This window comes from Musca autumnalis, unplaced genomic scaffold, assembly GCF_047663935.1.
Source record: "Musca autumnalis isolate F117 unplaced genomic scaffold, ASM4766393v1 scaffold_4, whole genome shotgun sequence".
NCBI classification, from domain to species: Eukaryota; Metazoa; Arthropoda; class Insecta; order Diptera; family Muscidae; genus Musca; species Musca autumnalis.
The window spans coordinates 151,544,306-151,570,802 of record NW_027411977.1 but is presented as its reverse complement, the minus strand read 5'-3'; the positions used below and the strand labels follow the sequence as shown (position 1 = coordinate 151,570,802).

Here is a 26,497-nt window from a genome sequence, read left to right as displayed (position 1 = left end):
TAAACATAAATAAAAAATTGTCCTTAAATTTCCTTGCCTATTACAGCTGTATAACATTGGCAAAATCTCACAATCGATTTTTGCCAAATAATTCTTCAACATTGTAATTCATTATTATGTTTAGTTGCATTCAGCATTTCCAGCGAGACGGGACAATATATACATCAGGCTCCACAATTTTCTCTAAAGGTTCCACATAATGTCTAATTGTCGAAATTTCACCACAAATGTTGTTAGTCGCCTCAGAATTCGTGCTTTGCTATAGAATTGTTATTGAAATTATATGCTTGTTATTGAAATTATATGCTTTAAGTTTTCACGATATTTTATTGATTTTTACAAAAACACTTTTTTCACCAACCACACATTTTATTTTACGCCAAACAATTAAGAAAATTAAAAAAAAGATGCTTCGTTGGGATGTCATCTGTCAATATACACAATGCTTCTTCTTATTAAGGTCAAGGTATCAATAGTTGACAACCTGGTGACAAAGTGTTGACTTTGTCACCATATTAGTAGACAAAGTGGCGACATGTCAACACATGACCCCACACTTCCTACAGGGTGGTTACAAAGTTTTTAGGCAATTCACACACACACGACCCGAACGCAAAGAATGAGCGTGCAAGAGAGAGCAAATGTTTTGATTTCTTTTTGTTTTGTAGCTTGTGTGCATACAAACTTACTAACACATTGCCATAATTAGCCAATGTTGTGAAGGCACTCACATTTTAGGCTTCCCTCTTCTTAACCGTCACTGCTTTAGGCTAACGAGGTTATTTATATCAGGGACGACCACCATATGTTTCTATTGTATACTTTACGGGGTGTCGTTGTGTGGGTGCATGCTTTTTTAATTGGTTGAATTGTGTGTGTGGAGAGAGAAACGTTCACTGAGCGCACACTTGCGCCCAATTCATATTATCTCAATGATATGAGACCTACAGTTTATCGCCGAGTCCAAACGGCGTGTCCTAGAGTCACCACTTGTAGAGAAGTTTTACATGTCAGAAATACTCAGGAAATGTTGCCAACATTACTTAGGGGTATTTTTCCACCGTTTAAAAATGTTGATGTTTGCCTGGCCGTGGAATCGAACCAACGATGTTCAGCATGCGAGGCGGCTGTGCATACCATTTTATACCCTGCACCATAAAATATTCATAACTAAAATGGGATGACTTGTTTCCTTTGCTGTTCACAGCTTTAGGTGCAACATTTTTTAGACCACGGACAACCCAAATTTGGCAACTTTATATAGAGCCTATATCAAAGTATGGACTTATGTTGAAATTTTTTGTGGAAAAGTTAGGGAACCTAAAATGTAAAATTATGGGTAGTTCCTTCAAACAATGTAGCTAAAACCCTCAAAATAACGGAAGTCGGGATATACCTCAAATGTCAAATTTCTGGTAGTTCCGTCAAAAAATGTTGGCAAAACCCTCAAAATACCGAAAATCGGGATGTACCGCTATATTGACAACTTTTGGTAGAGAAGTGATGTGCGCAATAGAAACTTCAAACGTGAAATTACAAGAAGAAATACGCTTAAATGGGACCTATACCAACAAGTGGAACTATATTGAAAAAATGGTGTGGGAATCTCAAATATCAAATTACGGGTAGTTCCGTCAAACAGTGTAGATAAAACCCTGAAAATTCCAAAATCAGAAGGAACCATTATATGGAGGCTATACCAAAAAATAGACATATGTTGACGATTTTTGGTGGAGAACTGTCAAATTACAGCTAGTTCGGTTACAATTTGAAACTAAAATCCTCAAAATACCGAAAATCGGGAGGCGCCATAATATGAAGGGTATACCAAAACCTGGACCTATGTTGACGATTTTTGGTGCAAAAATTTCGTGATTGAGAACCTCAAACGTCAAATTACAGCTAGTTCTCTTAAAAACTGTAGATAAAATCCTTAAAATACCGAAAATCGGGAGGTACCGTTATATGGGGACTATATCAAAACATGGATCTATGACCATAATGTTTGGAATATAATGTTATTGGTCACTATCTATCTTAGATTAAATTCAAAGTCGGGTTCACTACTTAGGGTATCTTCCCCACAAAAGTTCAAAAATATTGATTAAAATAGTGCGCACGATAACTCTGGAAGAGAGGACCCGATTTGGTTCCATCTTTGGAATATAAGCTTTTTTTGGTCACTCGGAACTCTAAATGTCAAATTATAGAAAATTCGGGGCGAAAATGTGCCTAAAAGCGGCAAAATGCCTGCAATTGGTCGGTACTGTTATCTGGGGCTATACCAAAACGTTGGCCGATATAGCCATCAGTGAACTTGACCTGCCTGCAAACAAAAGATATATCTTCCTAAAAATTTCAGAGTTCTATCTCCATTTTTGTGGATGCTAGAGTGATTACAACAGACGGACGGACATGCATAGATCGAGTCAGAATTTTACCCTGATCAGCAATGTACATATAAACTTTATAATACCGCAAATGATTATTTCAATGCGTTACAAACGGGAAAAGAAACTTGATATACCCTCCATACTACGGTGTAGTGTATAAAAAAGGAAAAAATATTTTCCAATGAGATCCTTCTATCATATCAATGATTTTAACCTCCAATTTATCACCTAATCCCAATGCGTTTCGAACGTACACCATTGTACAGAAGCTGCACATGGAAATGTAAACCAAGATTACGTTGAAGACTACCATTGCACCACGTTGGCGCGCAAGGGGTGATATTAAGACTCTTTTCCCGAGAATTTTACCATGATTGTTTTTGAAATCCTGTGTAAAAAATCTGTACATCCAGGGGTGTGGGATTTCTGGTGCAGCATTTTGCCAAAGGAATTTCCTAAAATTTTACGATCAGCTCAATAACATGATAGTTTCTTTCGAAAAAAGCAACAAAATTGTTAATCTTAAAAAAGCTTATTTGTATAAGATTATACACATACTACATATCGTCACCTGAAATGCTCAAAGACGTAACTCAAAAAAATAAAAATTAGTTTTTTTGATTGAATCTGATACACAGAGGTAAAATAAATGCTCCTGCAAAATTTCAAGCTTCTAAGCTCAAAAATAATGATCCTATTCAAGAAATTGTATTTATGACGATTTGAATACAATTTCGTTTAAACTACTACCAAACTTCTGTTTTTTTAAAAATATTTTATTGATTTTTGTTTTCAAGCAAACACATATTTTCGACAACAACAGGTTTTTGTTAGTAATTCGAACGAATTTGAATTCGAATCGTCTCACAGTGCGAAATATGAGCACTTTAGCGGAACTTTACTAATAACTTTTAAAGTAAAGGGCGTAGATTCCTAAAATTTTGCAAAAATGTTTCTTATATTAGTGGATATTGTGGGGCTCAAATTGGGCCACATAGGCCCGCGGTTTCCCGTAGCGTTCATGTAACGGCGTAGCGTTCGTTTTTACGTTTTACATTTATTTTTCAATCGATTTTGCTGCAAATTGGTGTATTGAGTTTTCAGCAGATAGAAAATTTATGTACAAAATATTTTCAATATAGGTTCGCGTTTTGGTATAGACCCCATTGAACGGTACCGGTCGATGGGACATATTTTAAATGTTACAGATACATTTTCCAACGTATTTGGTTGTATTTTGGCATGTTATGTTCTTCGTAGATAGAAAACCTCTGTGCGAAATATTAACATCGTAGGTACGCGTTTTTGGTATAGCCCCATATGACGGGTTCCCTCATATTAGGTATTTTAAATGTTGAAGACAAAAATTGCACCAGATTTTGATGCAAATGTAAACTTTAAGATGTTAGCGAATAAAAATCCTCCTCACATAAAAGCTGTCAACATAGGTCCACTTCTGGGTGAAGCCCCACAACCCTGCACATCCATTAAAGTGTAAAATGTCAATAACTGTTTGTTTTTGTTTGTGCCTATAATATTTATCGGTCTATATAGCAGGTTTGTGCCATTAATTTTATTAATAATGTCTCTCAGATCAAGTTCAGGTTGGAACTGCATTACTATATTTAACGTATATTGATATTTGCACCACAGCCTACAAAAATGTTGCACTATATATAAATAACCAACATTTACAGGTCAAAACTATTAAAAATCGCGAGAGGATTCTTAATTTAACAGAAATCATCATTTGTTAATATTAGTGAGTCCATTTCTTCTAAACACAGTCAACAACGGCGTTCATCGCCGCGTTACCTTCCACTTTAGAAAATGCAGTTAAATGAAGTTTCCGAAGTCATTTTATAAAACTTGAATTTCTCCGAAGACCGCACGTTACCGCAGCTGTTTTATGGCTTTGCGAACAGAGGAGACCCCAATCTTTCAGATCATATATATCTTAAAACGTGAATGTACGGGAATAACTTTTGAAATATCCACGGAAAATAAAAAAAAATTATTTTGAAAACTTCAAAAAAGCACTTCTTTCCGATTAAAATTGCACAAAAATAATAAGAGTTTTTGTATTTTTTTAAGAGTAAAATATTATAATAGTTTTGTAAAATATTAAGAAAAATAAATCATGGCATTCTGATTTACCATTTGTCCGCAGCACGCTATTTTTTTAATGAATCCAAATTATATTTTTTAGAAAAAAAGTATGAAACAAAAGTGCAACTTTAAGTGCATTTTTAAGTAATTTCGCGGAGTAAATCGCCAAACTGAGTATGGGTCATTTGCTGTGGAGTACTTAGCTAACGAATTCAATTAAAATTAAATTAATTTTATATACTTTCAAAATTCCTTAAAGTTCCGCTAAACTTCCCATATTTCGCACTGTGCGTCTTAGAGAAACAGGCCATTAATAATCCTATTCAAAAAATTTTATTTTTTTTAAGATTGATATTTTATAAATCAGTTTTGATTTTATAAGATTTTTTGCATCTCCCATAAACTTATGGTTTTTTGAGTTACGTTTTTAAGCATTGCAGGTGACGATATGTAGGTGTGTTCTTGTCTATTTTTTTAAATGTTATTAAAATTTGTAGAAAATTCGAGGAACCATTCTTGAATAAAGTATCAGGCACACGTTGTTTATATTTAATGAGTTTATGGAACATCATTTCTACATTCGGTTTACACTATAAATTAATTATTTTTGTTATTTGTTTTTGCAATTCGACTAATAGCTCTGGATTATTTCATTAACACCTTTTTGGCTCTCTATGTACAATAAGCCAATAAACAAATAATTGAAATTTGAATACACAATTCGACAATGCTTTAATAAATCTCATTTTTATATTTCTATTTCACAGCCAAAGATATAAACGAACCACCGACAGCTAATTTGAATGGTGCACAACCGCCACTATTCATACGGAAAAAGTTCATGATCGCTGGTGCCTGTGCAGTCATAACACTCATCATACTGGCCATTGTCTTGGGGATCGAAGTGTCTGCGGAGAACAAAAGTAAGATTGTACCCGGAAATAGCGAAGAATCGAGAAAGAATATTCCAATCAATTCAACCATAGGTATTCGTTTAATCTCTAACAAAAAGAAAAACACCTACCCGTACATTATATTTCACATTATTCAAGTTCATGACTAAATTACAAATCTCCACCTACTACAGGCATACTCATCTAAGAATGTACATACATACATGAGTATTTAAGTATGTATGTTTGTTCATATATTTTATATCTGTATTGAGAAAATTTTCGTACTTAACTACGCCATTACATATGTGGAGAGGGTATTATAAGTTGGTTTTAGCTCCAAAGTTTGTAACATCGAAATAATGGTCTCACTTTTATATATCCAAAATTAATGCATCGATTCGCTTTTTGACTGTGGTAGTCTCAGGATAGTTCGTCTGAGGATAGTTCGATATTTGGCGGCCGAATTCGACAAAAACGATTTGTCGGGGAGACAGGCAAATTCGTAGTATTTTGCGAATGTCTCCGCTTCTGTTTCAAATGAAATCTTACCTTTACTTCATTTATGATGGAATAGGTTGCTTAGTTCGGAGTTGTCAGAAATATTGGATAATGCCGTATGTTCCCAAACATGCAAGAATCCAAAAGTTTTACAATTTGTACCATTTCTCAGCCTTTAGGTGGCTGGAGAGGACAATAACATTCGAACGGATTAACCGATTTGGTCCAAAATTTGGTTCTCGTAACATATTGTCCAAATTTTGATTAAGTTTGAAGACGGGTCCACTCCTTAGGATATCTTCCCCCCAAAAGTTCAAAAATATTAGTTAAAATGGTGCCCACAATAACTGTGGAAGAAAGAACCCGATTTGGTTCAATCTTTGTACATCGTAATAAGCTTCGAATATGAACTATAACGGCCCACTCAAAAGTTTCAACATTTTTCGCCTATGTGCATTTGAGGGACATGCTCTATGATTAGCTCATGTTACGAAAGTACAATTTTTATCGGGAGTAAGTCCATACTGACTAAGATAATTACACTGAAAAACCTACGGCCACCAACTAAACTTGCATTAAACCGAAAGTGAATTATATCGATCCACTTGTCCAAAAATTTAGGCTCAAGAAAAGGTTCAGACGTGTTCGTGAATAAATTTTAAACTTTATTTTGGATAGCTCTCGCAGTAAAGTACAACAGTAATTAAAAAAAAACAACCTATACTGAATTTGCTTCTTTTCATTGTGTCGCAGGCTAAGGGTATACCTCTGTCGGCAAAGCCGACTGCTACTCGTTACTTGTTCCCTTTGATTTAAAAAGTTTTTCGTACAGAAACATACACATCATGCATGTTTAAGATATAACAAATTCTCTCAGAGGGTTGACAGGATAAGTCTGCGTTTTGATATAGCAACCATAACACGATTTTGGGAATTTGGAAGGTTTTAGCTACAATTTCCAACCAAACTAGATGAAATTTTATATTTAGTCTTCGTTGGAGGTATAAATTATTTTGGCACTTAATTATCGGTACATGTCCAAGTTTTGGGATAGACTCCTTATTGCGATGCCATCCGATTTAACCCACATAAAGCCACTGATCGTTTACGTAAAACTCGAATATTTTCGCAAATTTTTGTGAGTTTATCTGTCATTCCATGCTTATAAAGCTTCATTTTGGCCTATGCATTTCCACGCAATTGGCCTAAAACGCAAGCAATTGAATAAATCGACTTTTTGTAATTTTCGACTTTTGATAAAAATTTGATTTGATGAAAAAAAAACATTGGCGCCAATGTATGAAAGAAAAACTAAATCTAAAGCAGTAAAGAACTTCTTCAATTTTAAGTAAAATAAATAAGAAATAGTTAAATGATTAATAAAATAATCAATAAATATAGCTGAATCGCATTATTTGCAGTATTTTGCTACAAATATCACATAAACATTGAACATCTGACCATTAACAGGCGATTGAAAATCAGTGATCGACCTTGCTAAATGTTGCTGGGAAAAATTCTTCTAGCAACCTTTAGCAAGTTCTCAGCAAACAACTGTCAAAATTGCTCTCTCATTTTGGTCTCATTTACTGAACTTTTGTGAAAAGACAACATTTCGTAATAATTATTACAAATTATCACGTAAAAAGACACACCTATAAATAAAAATCAAATGTCGTTCTTTGGTAATGGCATCAGTTGAGCCCGGCTGGACCGATTTTGTTAATTTTTTTATTGAAATTTTTGTCATAACCCAACTTGAGTTTTTATGCATTCTTTTACGCCTACTTTTTCAATATTCAATTTTAATATTTTCTACAAAAACTACTAAACTGATGTTTCTACAATTGCCAGGGAATGTACAGGGATGGCCCCGGTGAAAATAGGCTACATATTTTGTTGAATTTCGGAATGGGCGGGGGAATTCCCCTATACCCGATTTTCGGGTATCGGTTTGGAAATTAATTTACGGGACAATTGTGGTCCTTACCTTCTTATTTGGGACCCGAAGATTGAACCACGACGACCGCTTTTTAAAATATGTTACATCTACAATGGTGCCAGGTGAAAATAGGATATTTTCATATTTTCTTGAATTTCGAAAGGAGTGGGTTACTTCCCTTTGCAATTAAAAAAGACGCCATATCTTTATGAATAAAAATCAAATGCCGTCATAACCCAACTTAGGTTTTGATGGAAAGAAAATTTTACCACGACCACTTTTTCCAGAGGGGCGGGGTACCTTCCCTATGCGATATTTAAAAAACACTATATTTGCAAAAATTGCGAATGTATCGGTTTTAAAATTTACGAATTAAGCTAAAATCTAGGTACTTATTTGGGGGCCACGCCAGCGTTTTTTTAATATGTTATATCTCCAATACTACTGAACGAATTTCCATTAAACTTGCATCAAAAGCTCAAGGTTTGCCGTTGCTATGTATATTTTACGAATTTCGGAGGAGGTGGGGTACCTTCCCTACCCCTTTATTTTAAACGATATATGTATAAGCCAAACTTAAGATTATATCGGTTTCAGCATAAATTTAGGAGGCAATGGGGTTGTGCGTACACTTGGTACATATTGGGAGACAAAATGCCGGACCATGCCCACTTTTTTAAATAGGTTATATCTTGAAAACTGATGACCACGCCCACTCTTTTCAATACTTTATTTTTTCAAAACTACTGAACCTAATTTCGTGCAATAATCGCTATATTTGAGAAACTTATGAGTGCATTGGCTTGCAAATTAATTTTCGTGACAACGAGAAACACTATATATTTACAAATTTCCTTAAATGGTGAGGTTCAACGGTCCATCAGCCATGAAAAACTAAAACTTATAAGTCTCAATAAGCGGGAGAATTCGACTTAACCATTTTTTTAACTTTTATAATTTGATCGTTTTAGGATAAAGACAGGGGACATGGACGATAATAAATCCTAAACGACAAAGTCCGTAAGAGAAAAGAACAGTTACAGACAAAATCTGTTGATAAATTTAAAATCCTCCTCGGTTTGACAATGGACGGAAGAAGTGAGGAAGAAAAAAAGTTGTCATTAAAACTCATTACGACGGGTCAGCAACGCGGACCGGGGTCTGCTAGTATGTGATAAAAATTTTATCATAAATATTACATTCATATAAATTCAGGAATTTATTAGGAATGTAGTAAAGGCCTCGACACATAAGAAGCATGGCATTCTTGCTTAAGCCATATCTGGTAAATGACTAAAGACCAAGTTCGACCTAATTCAAATGTGATTCTGAAATCTTTCTATTAGGTCGAACTTGGTCTTTAGTCTTTTACCAGATATGACTTCAGAAAGAATGCCATGCTTCTTATGTGTCGAGGCCATAAGAGTATTTCTCAATTAAAAACCAACAATTCTCGGCGCTAAGTAGGTTAAGATATATGTAAGGTCTTAACCATATTTTTCAACAGAATTAGGTGTAATTTGACTTTTAAGGTCTACAGTGGCAGAAAACTTATCCAGAAAAAATTTCGACAAAGGTCATTATCTTGGAATAGCACCCACATAACGACTCCCCCGAATAGAGTTTTTTGAAGTTTTTAGTTAAATTTTCCTACCTAATTTGTTTAGTCCAGGGCACAGTGGATCCACCCATTGGCCAAAAATAAAAAAATGAATGTCAAATTTTTGGTACAACATCTGGCAACTCTGACAGCTATGACATTAGTTTTTGTTTCATTCGAACGCGATCTTCTTAAGAATTGCTTCAAAAGTCGGAACATTTGACTAATATTTTTTGTTGTGAGTACTCCTTACTAAACACGAACATCGAACAAGAAACGGACCAAAATAGTCACATACAAAAACTACTATGAGGGTTAACCCAATATACTCTCTTTGCTAATCAGATGTTTATCTGACTGTATTATTTGTTATGGATGATGTTATTGAAAAACATCCTCTTCCCGAATTGAGAAAACTGATTGACTGCCCAAAAAACGTTGTGAAATATTTTAAACACTCGGAGCTGAACAACAAATTATCGAAAATGTTAAAACAAGATATAAGAACACGTTGGAATTCAACATGTATACTTGAGAGCATATACCAAGTCCAGAGTCAGATTAACAGTCTGTTTCTGTATGTCGAAAGAAGAATATGTGCCCTACCTTTGCTTTTGCTTCAAAACAAAACAAATTGAAAAACACACAAGAGTTTGGTCGTGTTTCATTCGCACACATTCTTCTTTCGACATACAGAAACTGGCTGTAAGAGTATTTTGCTACAAAAGCATGAGTTGGATCGTATATATGACTTAAAGTTTTCATTGCTAGAACTTCTATTGGGTTTTCATAAAATATTCTCGGAAAAGTACCCTACTGTGCACATTTTTGCCCTTTGGTCTAAAAAACTTTTGAAAGTCTGCTCAATTGAAAGATTTGAAAGCTAAAACTAAACAATCATTGCTTAAACGCTTTGTACCAACAATGACACATCTTATATAGGCGTTTTTATTTACGCCGTTTAACAGCTCATTTAGACTATCCATAAATCCTCATCTGGATTTAATAAATCCAGTACAAATCTCATTGCATTTAGATATACCTTTTCGAGGATTTAAATTTCAATCAGCTGATTTTTGTTTATAGCACAATTACCAAGGTAGATGCATCAGCCCATCCGATCGAATTTGAAACGTCAGAAGAAGTTGTTGTAAATTGAAATCGTCTGAAAAAAAAATACTTACGGCAAATTACAAATTGATTGTTTAATAATGCTAACTAATGAGCAAATAAAGAATTATTTTATCGTTTAAACATAGTATAGGACTCTTAGAAAGTAAATAGTATGGATCTGCAATACGAACACATCAGAAGATACCTTAATATATAAAAAGAAACAAATTCAAACCTATTCAGATGATCGCTAGTGTATATTCGCCCGATTATATTGATATCGGTTCAGATTTGTATATATATTCTCGTCCGATTTTAGGTATTTGATGCACCAAACGCGCTATATATGTCTGATTTCAATAAAATTTGGAATGTTTGCCGGGATTTGGCCTAGTGTGTCAAGTGTGCCAAATTATATCGAAATCAGATTTGAATATAGCTCTCATATATTATTTAGGCAGATTTGAGGTATTTGATGCACGAAGCACGCTATATTTGTCCGATTTTGATGAAATTTGGACTATGTGACGGAATTTGATCTACAAATAAATGTGAAAAATTATATCGAAATCTATTCTGATTTGGATTTAGCTCCCATACATATTCACAGTGGTGTAGGGTATTATATAGTCGGCCCCGCCCGACTCTGATCCTTTCCTTACTGGTTTTGTAATTTCGTGCGTGAGTGTGCGTGTTCGTGCCTTCTCGAAAAACGCCGTGTTTGTGCGTGAATGTGCATAAAAATGTTGGTCCGTGTTCGTGCATGTTCGTGCCTAATTTTGTAGGCACGCGCCCATCTCTAACTTGGAGTCAAGACGAATGAATAAGGTAGTGTTCTCGGCGAATTTGAATTTGTTATAACAAATATTTCCTTTTTGTTTTTGGTCGAATTAATATATGAATAACACTCTTAAAGTAACTTTAAACGGAAGGTGCTTACACCTGGAAAGTTTTTGCGGATTCTGAAACTACTATGTTCATAGATGAGGAAAATCAAAAAAACAAAAAAATCGCCGGAGCGCTTTTAAAAAAAAACAATGTAATGACTGCAATTTCCCAACTTAAACTTATATATCTACACCATTTTCACATGTAATCGAAGAGTTTCAGTTGTAATTTGATTATTTCATTTGAAATTCGAAACATTTCACTTGTAATTTGAGAATTCCAAGTGAATTTCGAATTATTTCATTTGTAATTTAAGAATTTCATTTGAAATTCGAATTAATTCATTTGTAATTTGAATTGTTTCATTTGTAATACGAATTATTTCATATGAAATTCGAATTTTTCTATTTTTAATTTGAATTTTTCTATTTGTAAATCGAAGCTTTTCATTTGGAGTTTCAAATGAAAAAAATCATATTACAAATGGAAAAATTCGAATTACAAATGAAATAATTCGAATTACAAATGAAACAATTCAAATTACAAATGAAATAATTCAAATTTCAAATGAAATTCTCAAATTACAAATTAAATAATTCGAAATTCAATTGGAATTCTCAAATTACAAGTGAAATGTTTCGAATTACAACTGAAATTATTCGAATTACATGTGAAAACGGTGTAGAAAATGGTACAACCTAGGAAAAATTACGAAAGCCAATCTTGTATAGAATTTTCGCAGTTAAAAGATTCTCTCCAGTCCCATTTCGATAAGACTTACCGTTTTCAAGCAAATCGTGAAAACCTAACAATAAAGCTAAAAATGTGACCTGAACATCTATATATCTCAAAAATGGTAAAACTTACGAACAAATCATAACGGTCAATCCTCTAGAGAATTTTCACAACTACAACATTTGCTTTAGCCCCATTTCGATAGGACTTTTTTTTGCGGTTTGCAAGCAAAATCGCGAAAACATAAAATGTGAATTTTGATCGCGATTCATTTCAAAATTCCTCCAGCGATTTTTTCTTGTTTTTTGATTTTTCTCACCTATAAACATTGCTGTTTCAAAATCCGCAAAAACGTTCCATTTAAAGTTGCTTCAAGAGCACCTCGATAATTGTTTTGACTTTTCATGTTGTGCCGTTGTGTTCACCATAGTTTTAATGCTCTCATCTTATATTCCGAGTTGGTCAATTGAAAAGTTACAATTATAAAATCGAAAATATACATTTTGCCTTGAACGTATTTGGTTGTCCAAGTTCGAGTTTACACAGTTTCGCGTGTGGTACATCGTCTTAAAGATTATTATTATATCAAAAAAAAAAAAAAGTTTAATAATATTCGAATATATGCAAATGTGATCAAATACATATAAGAAGGAAAGTAATTACCGTAGAGATGAAATGAATCCTAAGGATTAAGTTGAATGGAATATATGGACATACTAGCAATTTGTCAAAATTTTTACAAAATTGAATTTAATGAACATCGTAAAGGAACTGTTTTCACGTATCAATATCTGAAGTGCTAGTATGTCCGAGTCAAACAAATATGTACGTATGTATATATAGCCAGCCATATACTCACATGCATTGTTTTGTAGATATAGTTTCTGGCGTCTTTGGTGGAACGTATGAAGATGAAGGCTGTGTCGAAGGAAAGTTGTGTATAGTAGATCGAGATATATGGAGAGCTCATCCGCAAAAACAAAAATTGCTTCCCCAGAACTTACCTATTCAGCGAGTAACAATTGCCCACACAGCTTCTGAACCATGTGACTCACTGGTATGTAATCGATTATATTCAACTGGGGCATAATCAGTAATTGGATTTTGGACATTTTTAGGTGACATGCAGCGAACGAGTCCGAGTTATTCAAGAATACCACATGAATTCTTTCAATTGGGATGATATTGGCTATAATTTTCTCGTTAGCAGTGACGGTCGTGTTTATGTTGGACGTGGATGGGACGATGTTGGGGCCGTAGTCAAAGGATTCAATGTGAACAGTGTGGGCATTGCATTTATTGGCACTTTTATGAGAACTAAGCCCACCGAAGCTCAGCTAAATGCATGTCGTCTTCTGTTGGAAGAAGGTGTACGTCTGAAGAAATTAAAACCAGATTATATTCTGAACGGAGCTCGGCAATTGAGTGCTACGGAAAGTCCAGGCGATGCCTTATACAAAATTATTCAAACATGGCCACACTGGACCACAAAAATATTTATTTAATATTTTTCCGATTCAATAATAGTAATAATGTTTACATAGCATCTCTATTATTTTAAAAATATCACATTTTGTGTACCTCGATATCCACATTGTTAACATACGTATTAAATATATCAATAAATATTTTTAAGATTATTGTTTTTTTGTTTTGTTTTCTTTCGACTGAGTGTATAACTTGTGCAACTCAAGGGTCAAATCAAGAAATGCTTTAGTTCATTGCTAATTGAATTGCCGAATAATGACAGTCTTTTTGATCAGCTTTGTATCCGAGTTGTTGGCCGCAAGCATTCAATTTATGTCTTTGTCTCTTATATTCCGCCAAAATCTTTTCTTCCGATTTCGTTACGAATTCGGATCGATATGTCGGAAACAAATTTCCCTTCGCACAACAACCACCTTTTGTATATATCTAACAAGCAACATTTTAGTTTGTTGTCAAAAAACAAAATAGTTGGTTATAAAATTCGCATATACATGTTTTAAATATTTTAAATATAAATGCAACATATAATTGGTTTGTCTTTTTACGTACTGAACTTTACTGAACATTTTTTCTTCAGTAAAGTTTTGACAATTGTATAATTGAAATGTTGCTAAACATTACTGAAGAAACAATGTTCAGTAAAGTTCAGTACGTAAAAGGACAAACCTAATAATAGACTCAACATATTCGTACACAAAGTTTACATTGTTCTATTATAACTACAAAATGATAACAACAGTAAAAATCATTAGATATCTTTGAAATTATAATCTTCCAATAAAAAACATAACAAAGAAAATTTATCAATAAAAAATTGGCGTCAGAAAAAAATTTTTTCCTTCGATAATCATACGAAATTATTCCAAAAACGTTCAGAAATCTTTACGAAAGTTCGGAAGGAACCTCAGATTTTCATACGATATTATTCCGAACTCGTTCAGAAGTCTGTACGAAAATTCGGAGAAAAAAATTCTAATTCCGAATTTCCCAAGGATTTTCTTCCGATTTCGTTGCGAATTCTGACCGAAATCGATCCGACATTTCGTTCCGAAATTATGTCAACCACTCCATACAACTTTCGTTAAGATATCGTTACGATTTCGGATCAGATATCGGACGTAACTTCCGAAATTTGTTCCGATTTCGTTACGATATCGGTACGATTGGTTTGCTGGGTACCTACCCAGATTCAATTGTTATGTATGCTAGTAATGTGAACTTATGAGATAAATTTTATTGATTCTATGTTAAGTCTGGATGTAATACAAATTAACTTTTTTTCCTTGGGTTCCACTGTGGTGCAATGGTATGCACAAAGCCTTGCACGCTGAAGGTCGTGCGTTCGATTCCCCGGCCAGGTAACATAAAAAACTTTTCAACGGTGGAACAATACCCCTCAGTAATGTTGGCGACATTTCCTGAGTATTTTAGCTATGTAAAACTTCTCCGCAAGTGCATAGTGGTACCACTTGTATGGAAAAGAGTGCCAAAAATAGTTCTAATCGAGTTAACGCCTCGAAATTTTAAACATAGTTCTATAACGAGCCCAAAAGGGAGAAAAACAAATTTAATGGATGTAGGTCCACATTTGGGTGTAGCCCCATATAAAGGTACCCCCGATTTTTTATATTTTGACGATTTTAGCCAAATTTTCCAGTCGATTTGACTGTAATTTTGCATTTTGTGTTCTGAGGGAACAACATACCACCTTGCAAGAAATGTTCAATATAGGTCCACGCTCCCATATAAAAGTACCTCCCTATATTCGGTATTCTGACAATTTCAGCCAGATTTTCTAACCGAGTTGGCTGTAATTTTGTATTTTGAGTTCGGATGGAAGATCATACGTCCGTGCAAAAAATGTTCAATATAGGTCCAAGTTTAGGTATAGCTCCCATATAAACGTACCTCCCGATTTTCGGTATTTTGATGATTTTAGCCACATTTTCCAACCGATTTGGCTGTAAATTTGCATTTTAAGTTCTGAGGGAACACCAACCACCTTGCAAAAAATGTTCAATATATGTCCACGTTTCGGTATAGCTAATACATAAACGTACCTCCCGATTTTCGGAATTTTGGCGATTTTACAGGCGTGTTATAAGGGGAATAACTTACAGGATGGCAGATGGTGGCAGCTGGATTTCTTTTTATCGTAAACCAGAGACTTTACTCTGTATTTAAAAAAAATATGGACTTGCCCTAACGGGGCCAACATTAGTAAAACTCAACATGAATTTATAGCAATGATATTAAAATCAGCACAAAAAGTTATTTACAAAGAATTTATTTTTAAGGAACTTAGAAAACGAATTTTGAATTTGTTTTTTCGTAAGAATATTGTCAATGCCATCAACTATAAGTTTCATTTTGGAAATTGTACATTTAACTCTTAATTTTTTTATAATTTCACTCATAAGCTACGAATGCTTTTTCGTTTTTAAGGTACCACATACAAATCACAATTTCATCGACTTAACTTGGCACATTACCGCTATAAATTGGCAAAAATAGTACTGGATAATAAAAATTTAATGTGTTTAGAGAATATTTATTTCAATCGCAATCAAATTTGTCGACATAAATTTTTCGATTTTTGTCCACGGGCGGAACCACAGTGAAGTGGTGTCTTAAGACACGCCGTTCGGACTCGGCGATAAAAAGTAGGTACCATATCATTGAGCTAATATGAATCGCGGTACAATCATTGATATGATAGAAGTCTCCCTTGTCCCTTCTAGGATGTTTGTGGAACAATTATATATATAACTTTTTTCCTAATTCTTTGAACAGATTCCTTGATCTCATTTATATTAGTAAAAATGTATGCTTCTCAATAGAAAATGGCACGCAACCTATGAGTAATGTTGATGCGAATTATATAGCTTTAAATATTAACGTTGAATTTTATAATTTCAAAACTCTGATTTTAGGGACATCACTTTTGATTTTAATAGTTGTGATTTTTCTCTTTTATATTCAAAAATAAGAATTACAGTAGAGAATTTTCATTTTTAAACAAATATTTATATAAACAATATATTTTGAGCTTTGAATCGAAAATTAAAAATAACCCGAAGGCTTTCTGGTCCTTCCCTAAGCAATAAAAGTCGTCAAGTGATTATCCTATGACGGTAAATTTTCTACTTTAAAAAAAATGTGATTTCTTTTCTGAGTTTTTTCAAATCTAATTTTTCTCATCCTGATACGATAGATGACGATTTGCGTTTAATTAATGTTCAATCTCTTGCCAACTTGGGTTTTTTTAAATTATGTGAGACAGATATTTTATATGGTTTAAAAATGTTGAGAGATTCAACTAAGTCTGATAATGATGGTATATTATCTTATTTTCTTTAACAATGCTCTGAATCGATTTGCTTTCCTCTAATGCTCATTTTCAATTTATCTCTTTCCAAAGGTTTATTTTTGGATAGATGGAAAATTTCGGCAGTCACTCCAGTACATAAATCAGGTCGCAAAAATTATATTTCAAACTATAGACCTATTTCCAAATTGAGTAGCATTTCTAAGTTTTGAACGATTAATTTTTAATTACTGCTCAGCATAATTTTATAGAAACCGATCAACAGTTTCAAATTTAATGATTTTTACAAATCACATGTTTTGAGGACGGAAATCAAGTTGATGCTATTTATTTCGATCTTTGTAAAACCTTTGATAGAGTTTCACACAATGTGCATCTGGCTAAATTACATAAAATCGGTATACGCTCTTCCCTTTTATTTTGGATTAAATCTTACGTTACGGACAGGAAATGTTTTATGAATATAGAAAATTGTAAATCTGATTATTATTTCGATACTTCCAGTTACCTTGCAAATGCTTAGCTAACTTTGTAATACAGTATAGTATCGATATTCTGGACACCACATGTTTCGGCGATGTCCGGATTACCGAGAAGTCACAAAAACACATATTTTGTAAGTTACTAGATAATAACCTGACATCTAAGGTAAACGAATTCATATTAAGCAAATATCACGGGTTGCGACCATTTTGAGCAGCTTTCCTCGATACCAAATTTACTTTTTTAATTTTACTCCTCCAGCGTAATTTAGGTGACATTTCCAATACACAGATAGTCCAAAACTTCTCTACAATTGGTGTATATTTTTTCATAGTATTTTTTTCAAGGATATACATTTTGTACCCCATGTACACATATTGATTTTCAGTGTCCATGGATCCTCTTACAAGAGCCTCTTATAATTTGAGATATAACTTCAGATGCACTCATCTTATTATGGTGAATATATGTTAGCCATTTGTATAAATATCAGCAACTGACTTCACCGCTTCGTCAAACCAAAAAAAAGGTATTTATTGTTGTCTTATTAGGATGAAGGTCATTATTTATGAAAGTTTTTAATAAATTGAATTAATCGAGCTAACATGACCTAAGGAGTTTTTGTATTGAAAAAGTGAATTCTAGCGAAGTCCCACACCCAACCATGCTACGATATGCTACGATGGTTTCGATGGTGGTTTAATTCAGCTCATCAGGCATATTGGATGTGAATGGCTAGAAGACAAAGGCTGAGTTTGATATCTTTTATTTGTAAAAAAATTATTGCAAATATGAAGTATTTTTGAAGTCTTTTTCTTATCAAGCCAACCTAATGTCCTGTCTAGAATCATTTCCCAATACATTCACAAGTACAAATCGAAGGCGGTTTTCCTTCATGCATTCCATTTCGCAAGTTTGATGTGATAGATTGACAGTAGCTTAGAACGCTAAGAATTCGACAACATTGTCGGCTTGTTGGAGAGGACCCAGGATCAAACGTATTGTTTTGTATAAATGTTAAAGCCTTCGTATAAGACAATGGAATTTAAATCTATTAGCGGTATAATTACAAGAATACAATTCAACAATTCGTAGTTGCCGGTGATTTTGTATATCAAAGAATGAAAATAAAAGGATTCCATACGTTTTTTAAATAATTTATTGAACTCAAGAAGTGCGATTATCCAACTCAGTTTTTGCGTTACCGAAAAAATCGGTAAACTTAAATTGCTTATAATTTCAGTGATTAACGATAGTTTTCAGTAAGTTATCAACCAAAAACATGGGTCGTTAACTTCTGCCTATAGCAAGAGTGTTGTCAAATTTTATTTAAACTTTTCATTCATCATTTTGCTTTTTAATGTTATCGATTTTTGTCGGCAACTCCAGAAATGACTTAAAGAATCTAAAAAATTTGAATCCTGAAACTAAGCTATTAATCCATCCCAAGGCTTTAAATGTTTTAAAAATTTCTAAGTAAAATATCATTGGAATACATTACACAGTTCCAAGGGACTTTCTCACTACTCGGATGCCTAATAAACAAATTCATTTAGTGGAAAGGAACACCCAACATCCCTTTTTAAGGGAACTAGGCTACTCAACACTAGGCTTAACATAGTGTTGCTTATCATAGTCAGCCGTCGATGGTTGAAGGGTAGAAAATCATTCTACAGATTCAAATAGTTAAGTCCATACTGACTGTATAACTGAGTTAAAAGTGGCTAGCCAGAAAGACGAGATGTGGACAGAAAATTTTTAAAAACTAAATTTTTTATACACCAATTGCTTTTGCTATGAACGAAAACGGTAATGAAATAAATAAGAATCTAATGCTCAAGATAGGAAAAAACATTGATGTCCGGATTATCGAGGTACGAAAAATATGAGATGTCCGGATTACCGAGTCTACAATGTTAAGAATTCTAGTGTCCGGATTACCGCGTTGTCCGGATTAACGAGTGTCCGGATTATCGAGACTATACAGTAATTTGAAGCAAAACTCTATTTAAAAAATACTTTTTAAGAATGTGGGCTGACAACGGCAGCCAACATATGGTTATTCGACATCTAGAAAGTTTCATGAAATTTTCAAGACATCCAAAATCTGAGATGTTACCATTTGACGTTTTTATTATCACTGGAAGATAGCCGTGGACGTCCCACGCATTTTAAGATGCAATATGCAATACCCATTGCATGTCTTGATGACGTAATTATGGTTTAAAGTTCTCAAAACACGCAATTTCTACAAAGTCCGACATGGGTCTTCTATATTCTCCCACATATATTCACGATGAATATAGCAAAATCTGCTTAGATCGATCACACAACTTCTTCTTAACAAAATCATGTTTAAAAACATCAAAAAATATTTCTGGTTGCCAAGGATAAGGAAAATCTTAATAAAAATCGTAAAATAGAGTCCTGAACTACATCACAAAAACAAGAGCTAATTGACAAAAATCAAGTGTTTGGTTTGTGGCATTGAGTTTCTTTGTGTCCCCAAAAATATGCCGTTGTAATCGAAAACCTGAGTACTACATGCTATCAAAGCATTAAGTTGCACAGTGGATCCAGTCATTGGCCAGAAATAAAACACTTAATGTCAAATTTTTGGTATAACGTCTGGTAACTCTGACAGCTACGACATCACACTTTTTAAAAATATATCATGGTGTAATAATATAAGGTGTTTGCATGAATTACAACAACTAACAATTTTACAATAACAACATAATTTTCATGGTGTAATAATAGGCGTGTCTTCTTACTTACTAAATGTTGCTGAAACAATTTTTTCAACAACTTTTCCTTTATACAATTCGACGCCTCCAAACAATAGTGTGCTAAGTCGACTTAGCATATTTTCAAGTTCCTTACATTTTTATATTGAACGTCCTTTAACTTAAATTCTGTCAAATTTTGGTAATGATCGGACAATCCGAACAGAAGTTATGAACAAATATTTACTTTACATAGTACTGAAGGTCAAAGAAATTTCCAAACTTTTAGAGCTTGTCCTGCAAAACTCGCTTTTCAGAATTAGTAAACTATTATTTGGAGGTGTCGAACGTCCTTTAACTTAAATTCTGTCTAATTTTGGTAATGATCGGTCAATCCGAACAGAAGTTATAAATAAATATTGACTTAGCATAGTACTGAAGTTCAAAAAAATTTACAAACTTTGAGAGCTTCTCCTGCAAAACTCACTTTTTAGACATAGCATACTATTATTTGGAGGTGTCGAATTGTCAAAATTTGAAACATTAGTAATAATTATTACAAATTATCGAGTACGCAGACAGGCATAATATAAGGTGTAAGTGATAATCATACGGCTTTGAATTTTTTTTATAAACTGATTTGTCAGAATATTTTAGGATCTGCCCCGAATATTCCAAAATTTAATAAATAGATGTTCAATCTGTGCTATTCAGGGCCGCACAATAAATATATGAAGTGTAGAATGTATCACATTATGTATAGAGTAATTTCGATGCCAATTATAATTAAATTTGTAATCTTTTTATTTATTTCTTGTAAATTTGTCTGAACTATTTTGGAAAGACCCCAGTATTCAAACGTTGCCATTGACATTTACCTCCTGTTTTTGTAATTTATTTTTGTTCGTTCGTCTATATTCGTAATAATTTAAGCATCCATAGCTCAGCCCACAAATGACATACAGACTTAATTTTTCGTAGATGAGTTCCGTATATGGTTAAGAATTCTTCATTTAAAAATGAGCGCTCTCCATTTGCGCTAAGGTGAGTAAATCGATCTACAAAATTTGTAAATTCGTGTGAGAAGAATAAAAGTTTTTACAAAAACTGGGGGTTAGTTTCCATAAAATTATGTTGTTATTGTAAAATTGTTAGTTGTTGTAATTCATGCAAACACCTTATATAAGGTTTGTCCTTGTACTTTCTCAGTAAATGTTACTCAGTAACTTCTTTTTAGAGAGTAAAGCATTTTATACTCTTTCAAAGGAAAAAATTAAAAAAGTAAAAAGACAACATTCAGTAAAAATGTTCAATTTGATTAATATTTACGATTATGATATTTGAATATTTTAAACTTTTGACAACTGCCTAAAGCTACAAAATGTTACTGAACAAAATTCCTTCAGTAAAAATTATAAGTTCTCAGTAATAAAAATTTCAAAACAAGTTGCTCAATTCATTCTCTTTTACTGAACATTTGTGTAAAAAAACAACATTCAGTAATAATTTGTAATAATTATTACAAATTATCGAGTACGCAGACACACTTATTAGGTTTGTCCTTTTACGTACTGAACTTTACTGAACATTGTTTCTTCAGTAATGTTTAGCAACATTTCAATTATACAATTGTCAAAACTTTACTGAAGAAGAAATGTTCAGTAAAGTTCAGTACGTAAAAAGACAAACCAATTATTACACCATGATAATTTTATGGGAACTGAATGTCAATGGCAATGTTTGAATACTAGGGTCTTTCCAAAATAGTTCAGACAAATTTACATGAAATAAATAAAAGAGACTAAAAATTTAATTATATGTAATTGGCATCTATACATAATGTGATACATTCTACACTTCATATATTTATTGTGCGGCCATGAATAGAACAGATTGAACATTTATTTATTAAATTTTGGAATATTCGGGTTAGATCCTAATATATTCTGACAATTCAGTTTATAAAAAAGTCTAAAGCCGCATGATTGTCACTTACACCTTATATTATTACACCATGAAATATATTAGTTTTTATTTCATTCCAACACGTTCTTCTTAAGAATAGCTCCAAAAGTCGGAACATTTGACTAATATTTTTTGCAGTGAGTACAACTTACATTTTACGTGCAAGTAAGAGTATTCAAAATATCGCGAAAATTATACGTATTGCTAAATATTTTAGTGGATTTTGAAGGAGGAGGTAATAGCTTCCAGGTAGCTGTATATTTTCTTAGTGTCTTTTGTAATGTCAATTCGATCATGTACTTAAATTTGACCTAAGATTTTAGTCATGATGCCCACCAGTGCGCATCTCGGGAATAATTTTCCAAAGTAGGTCATGGGTTTAAGATTATGCAGTAATAATATCAGCGGCCATCTAGTGCCAGACTATAAATGGTGGGTCGCTGACTGAACCTGCCGTAGAATATGGTTTCTATAGATATATTAGGGTATAACTCTGTTATCTGACCAAGTACATTAACATAATTGGCATCAATGGAAAGGTCAAGAGTTCTTCTTCCAAATATGACTTACGTGGGTGGTACGAGTCTTCTAGGTAGAACGCTATACGATCAATATTGAAAATTTTATCAATTTTCAGACAAAAATTTTCGTCTATTTAACTAGCTAAAATGGTTGCTTTTTATGTGGTTTTGGAGATTGTTTTGTTTCCCATGCATATTTTTTGCATCCTATGATAATCGGGACTTTTTTTCATGACATTTTGTATTAAAAGCATAAAACAATTCTTACCGTAAACCCCCTCTAGATGGGAAAATACTACGCTCATAGACTCTTAAAACAATCTTCGCAGCAGCACAAATCTGTAACCAGTGTATTAGCTTGCTATTTGCACTGGAACTATTATCGGCCACATTCTCCATACAAGTGGATCCACTGTGAGTCGGTCGGTTCGAGAATTATCGTGCGCACCAACCAACATGACGCAGTCCGTCTGTAGCTAAATCAGCCAAAAATTGTCGAAAAGTTTTTGTTCTTAAGAAAGTCAAATTTAACAGATGATATCAGACCATATTCTTCTCTTTGTGTCTTAAGCATCACTTAAGACGTGGAGTATATCTACCTGATTCACAAGTACATTAGTGTTTTGACTTTTTGACGTTTTTTTCAAAAATGATTTTCTGTAGCGAAAAGGAATAAACTTTTGCCTATTGATGTCAAAAATGACGTCCATTCCATTTAGTTATTAAAAAAGTCACGCACAAGCTACATTGAAAAATTGAAAAATAACTAAAATAACTTTTATTCCATATAAATATTGAAAAAGGTCACGCACAAACCACTTTCAATTGATATAATATATGGAATAAAGTTATATACGATATAAAATGATATATATGTAATGATATGGCGATAAAATTGGTGAGAAACAAAAGCTTATGCCATTTTGGTTACGTCTAGAGTTGGGCAATCTCGTTCAATTGAACGTTCAAAGACGAATGAGTAACATCATAAAAACCAACGTGTACAATTAAGTATACGCAGTTTTGTCAAAGAATTTACCGGTGTCCATTGAACGAGATAGTGATCCGGATCGTTCAATTGAACGAGATTGCCCAACTCTAGTTACGTCGTGTGACCTTAAAGCATGTTTTGAGTTATATATCGTCACCATAAATGCCCGAAGACGTAACCCACAAAACCAAAACTTTACAGGAGAAGCAAAAAACGTTATAAAAATAAAAACTGTTTTACGGAATATTAATCTTCTGATGGCAAGTATATGGGATATTATCGATCATATATGAAGGGGAATAAGTAGTGAAACCAAAACCGCTGAATTGCTTAGTTTTGAGATCCTGCATTACAACAAAATCTGCAACGTTATCCCATTTTCCGAAATGCCATTTCTTGAATAGGATCGTTGTTTTTCAACGTAGAAGATTGAAATTTTGCCAGAGCATGCATTTTAGCTTTATGTATCAGATTACGTCAAAAAACGAATTTCGATTTTCATGTCGGTTACGTCTTCGGGCATTTATGGTGACGATATGTACTTAAAGTGACTCCAATTTTTTTCAAAACAGCTCATATATAAAAATTTCAAAAGCTTTTTTTATCGAATCACCTAACAATAAAGTTTTTATTTAATCTTAGATAAAAGCTCATCAAAATATGATACAGGGATATGAGGTTGTAAAAAAGTCATAACCTTAACGTACATACAACAATATACTAACTATAGCCTAGGTTTACATGTTTTTTGTTTGCAATTGCATACATAACCGTTACTTTTGTAATTTTTCCAGCTCAAGATAATATTGGCGGTGGAAATGTTCTACGTATAGTACCTCGTGATGGTTGGTTGGCTCAACCCCCGCTTAATCCATGGGTGCCACTTGACCTGCCCGTTGACAGGGTCATTATAATACCCACATTAACTACAAATTGCGAAACTCAGGTATGTGTGATGTTGCTCTTTTTTGTTATTGACCGTTTAACAAAAATCAATTTGAATTTTTAGGCGGCCTGTACATTCACCGTGCGCAATACTCAGACTTTTAATATTGAGTCTCAACAACAAGATGATATTATTTACAATTTCCTTATTGGCGGAGATGGCAACGTATATGAGGGACGTGGATGGGATAATCGCGGTTCCGTCATCAAGGGTTATAATGATGATAGCATAAGTCTGGCCTACATAGGATCCTTTAAGAAACAAAAGCCATCGGGAAAGCAGCTAAATGTTACCAGATTGTTGCTAAAAGAAGGTGTACGTCTGGAAAAACTTTCTGAAGATTATAGAATAGTCGCGGCAAATAAATTGGATCCAACGTCGACTGCAACTTCGGCGGATGCGCTATATGAAAGCTTCAAAGACTGGCCACATTGGTCAGACCACTGATCAGAATAATTTTATTTTTTAGTTTAATACAATTTTAATGTAATCGGAATGATGATAAATGCAAGTAGATTTCAAACCAGATTATTGGAATGATGTTAGTAGTCGTGACTTTCTATCATCTGAATTATTTTTTAATTATGTTTTTAAATAGTAAGGTACCTGTAAAAGTAAATTCATTTTTTTGTATATATGTATGTGCAATGTAGTTCTAGTGCTGTCCTTTAGTTACCTAGCTGATAATTTATATTCCTCCCCATATGAATGATGTATTTGTATATATTACTAATTACTAATCATGTAATTCCCACAGTGTCTTGAAGTTATTTTATTTTGAAAATTTATTGGCGGAGGCATAACAAACAAATTCTGATAATATTTTACCATTGTAATTTACTAGTCCCTTTTTTGATCACAAATAAAATTGAATAAAAACGTCTGCAATAGATAAATAATTCTGGTACTCGTATGCACATGCCTAAGTACTTATTTTGTATAGAAAAGGTAATATAATAATTAATCTAAGGATTAAGTGCTATTTTTATACCCTCCACCATAGTATGGAGGGTATATTAAGTTTGTTTTTCCGTTTGTAACGCATTGAAATACTCATTTGCGACCCTACCTATATATATAAAAAAGGATGATGTTAGTTACTACGCTTATAACTCAGGAATGGCTGAACAGATTTTGACAATTCGCACCAATTCGGAATGGTCTCATGGCAGAAAAGGATAAAACCTAAAAATACCGCGAAAATTTGCGAAAAATTTGCAAAAATATTTTTTCAAGAAAGTAAATTTTTCCACAAATTTCTTTTATCTTTTTTTTATTCACAATCAAATCGATTTTCATTTATTTTAGTTTTGAGTTTGTAAAGATTAGTGGTGGTTTCGGTCAGATTCCGATTGCAAAGATGAAGATGGTAACGCCAAACGTGGTTTCCACAGTTTTGAGAAAAAAGGTACAAATCCACAAAATTGGTTGGTTATTTGAAAAATCAAGAGCTGTGATGTAATTTCATTGGGAGTGAGGTTGTGGCATCTATGTATACTTTTAAAATGTAAGTAAAAACATCTTCGAAAGATCAACTTCCGATTTATGCGGTATAAAATTTAAGCTGTACCAGATATATATTGATACTATTCAGATCCTAACATGATACTAAAAAATGATATCCCCCCTGAAAAGGAGTATGAATTCAATCAGTTTAGTTCCCGCAGAGCTGGAAGGCAATTACAAATGGCCAAATACATACATATGTAAACTAGGGTTATAACTTTTTTGCAATTTTTGCAAATATCAAAAATACCACCGCATAGCCGTGTAGAGCATAAAAAACTACTATGAAATATGGTGTCATTCTTTTTCTATCGCTAAAAAAAATCTGCACCAAATGCATTGAAGTTCAGTAATGCATTATTTAATTTT

The 26,497-nt window shown here is 33.3% G+C and overlaps 1 protein-coding gene across 9 annotated transcripts in view; it reads left to right on the top strand.

Annotated features, from left to right (window-relative positions):
- The window catches only part of LOC141402585 (peptidoglycan-recognition protein LC-like), a 78,537-nt gene extending 53,019 nt beyond the window's left edge, over positions 1-25,518 (top strand). For 3 of the 9 annotated variants that reach the window (XM_073984183.1, XM_073984182.1, XM_073984184.1), the window contains exons 3-5: positions 5,270-5,488; positions 24,471-24,622; positions 24,686-25,518. In XM_073984183.1, coding sequence (XP_073840284.1) covers positions 5,270-5,488; positions 24,471-24,622; positions 24,686-25,069 — 755 coding nt within the window. In that variant the 3' untranslated portion in view covers positions 25,070-25,518. Of the gene's footprint in view, positions 1-5,269; positions 5,489-13,049; positions 13,232-13,292; positions 13,815-24,470; positions 24,623-24,685 lie in introns of those variants that run through there. The other 6 variants (XM_073984189.1, XM_073984188.1, XM_073984190.1 and 3 more) reach the window with 2 other exon arrangements.
- The last annotated feature ends 979 nt before the right edge of the window (positions 25,519-26,497 follow it).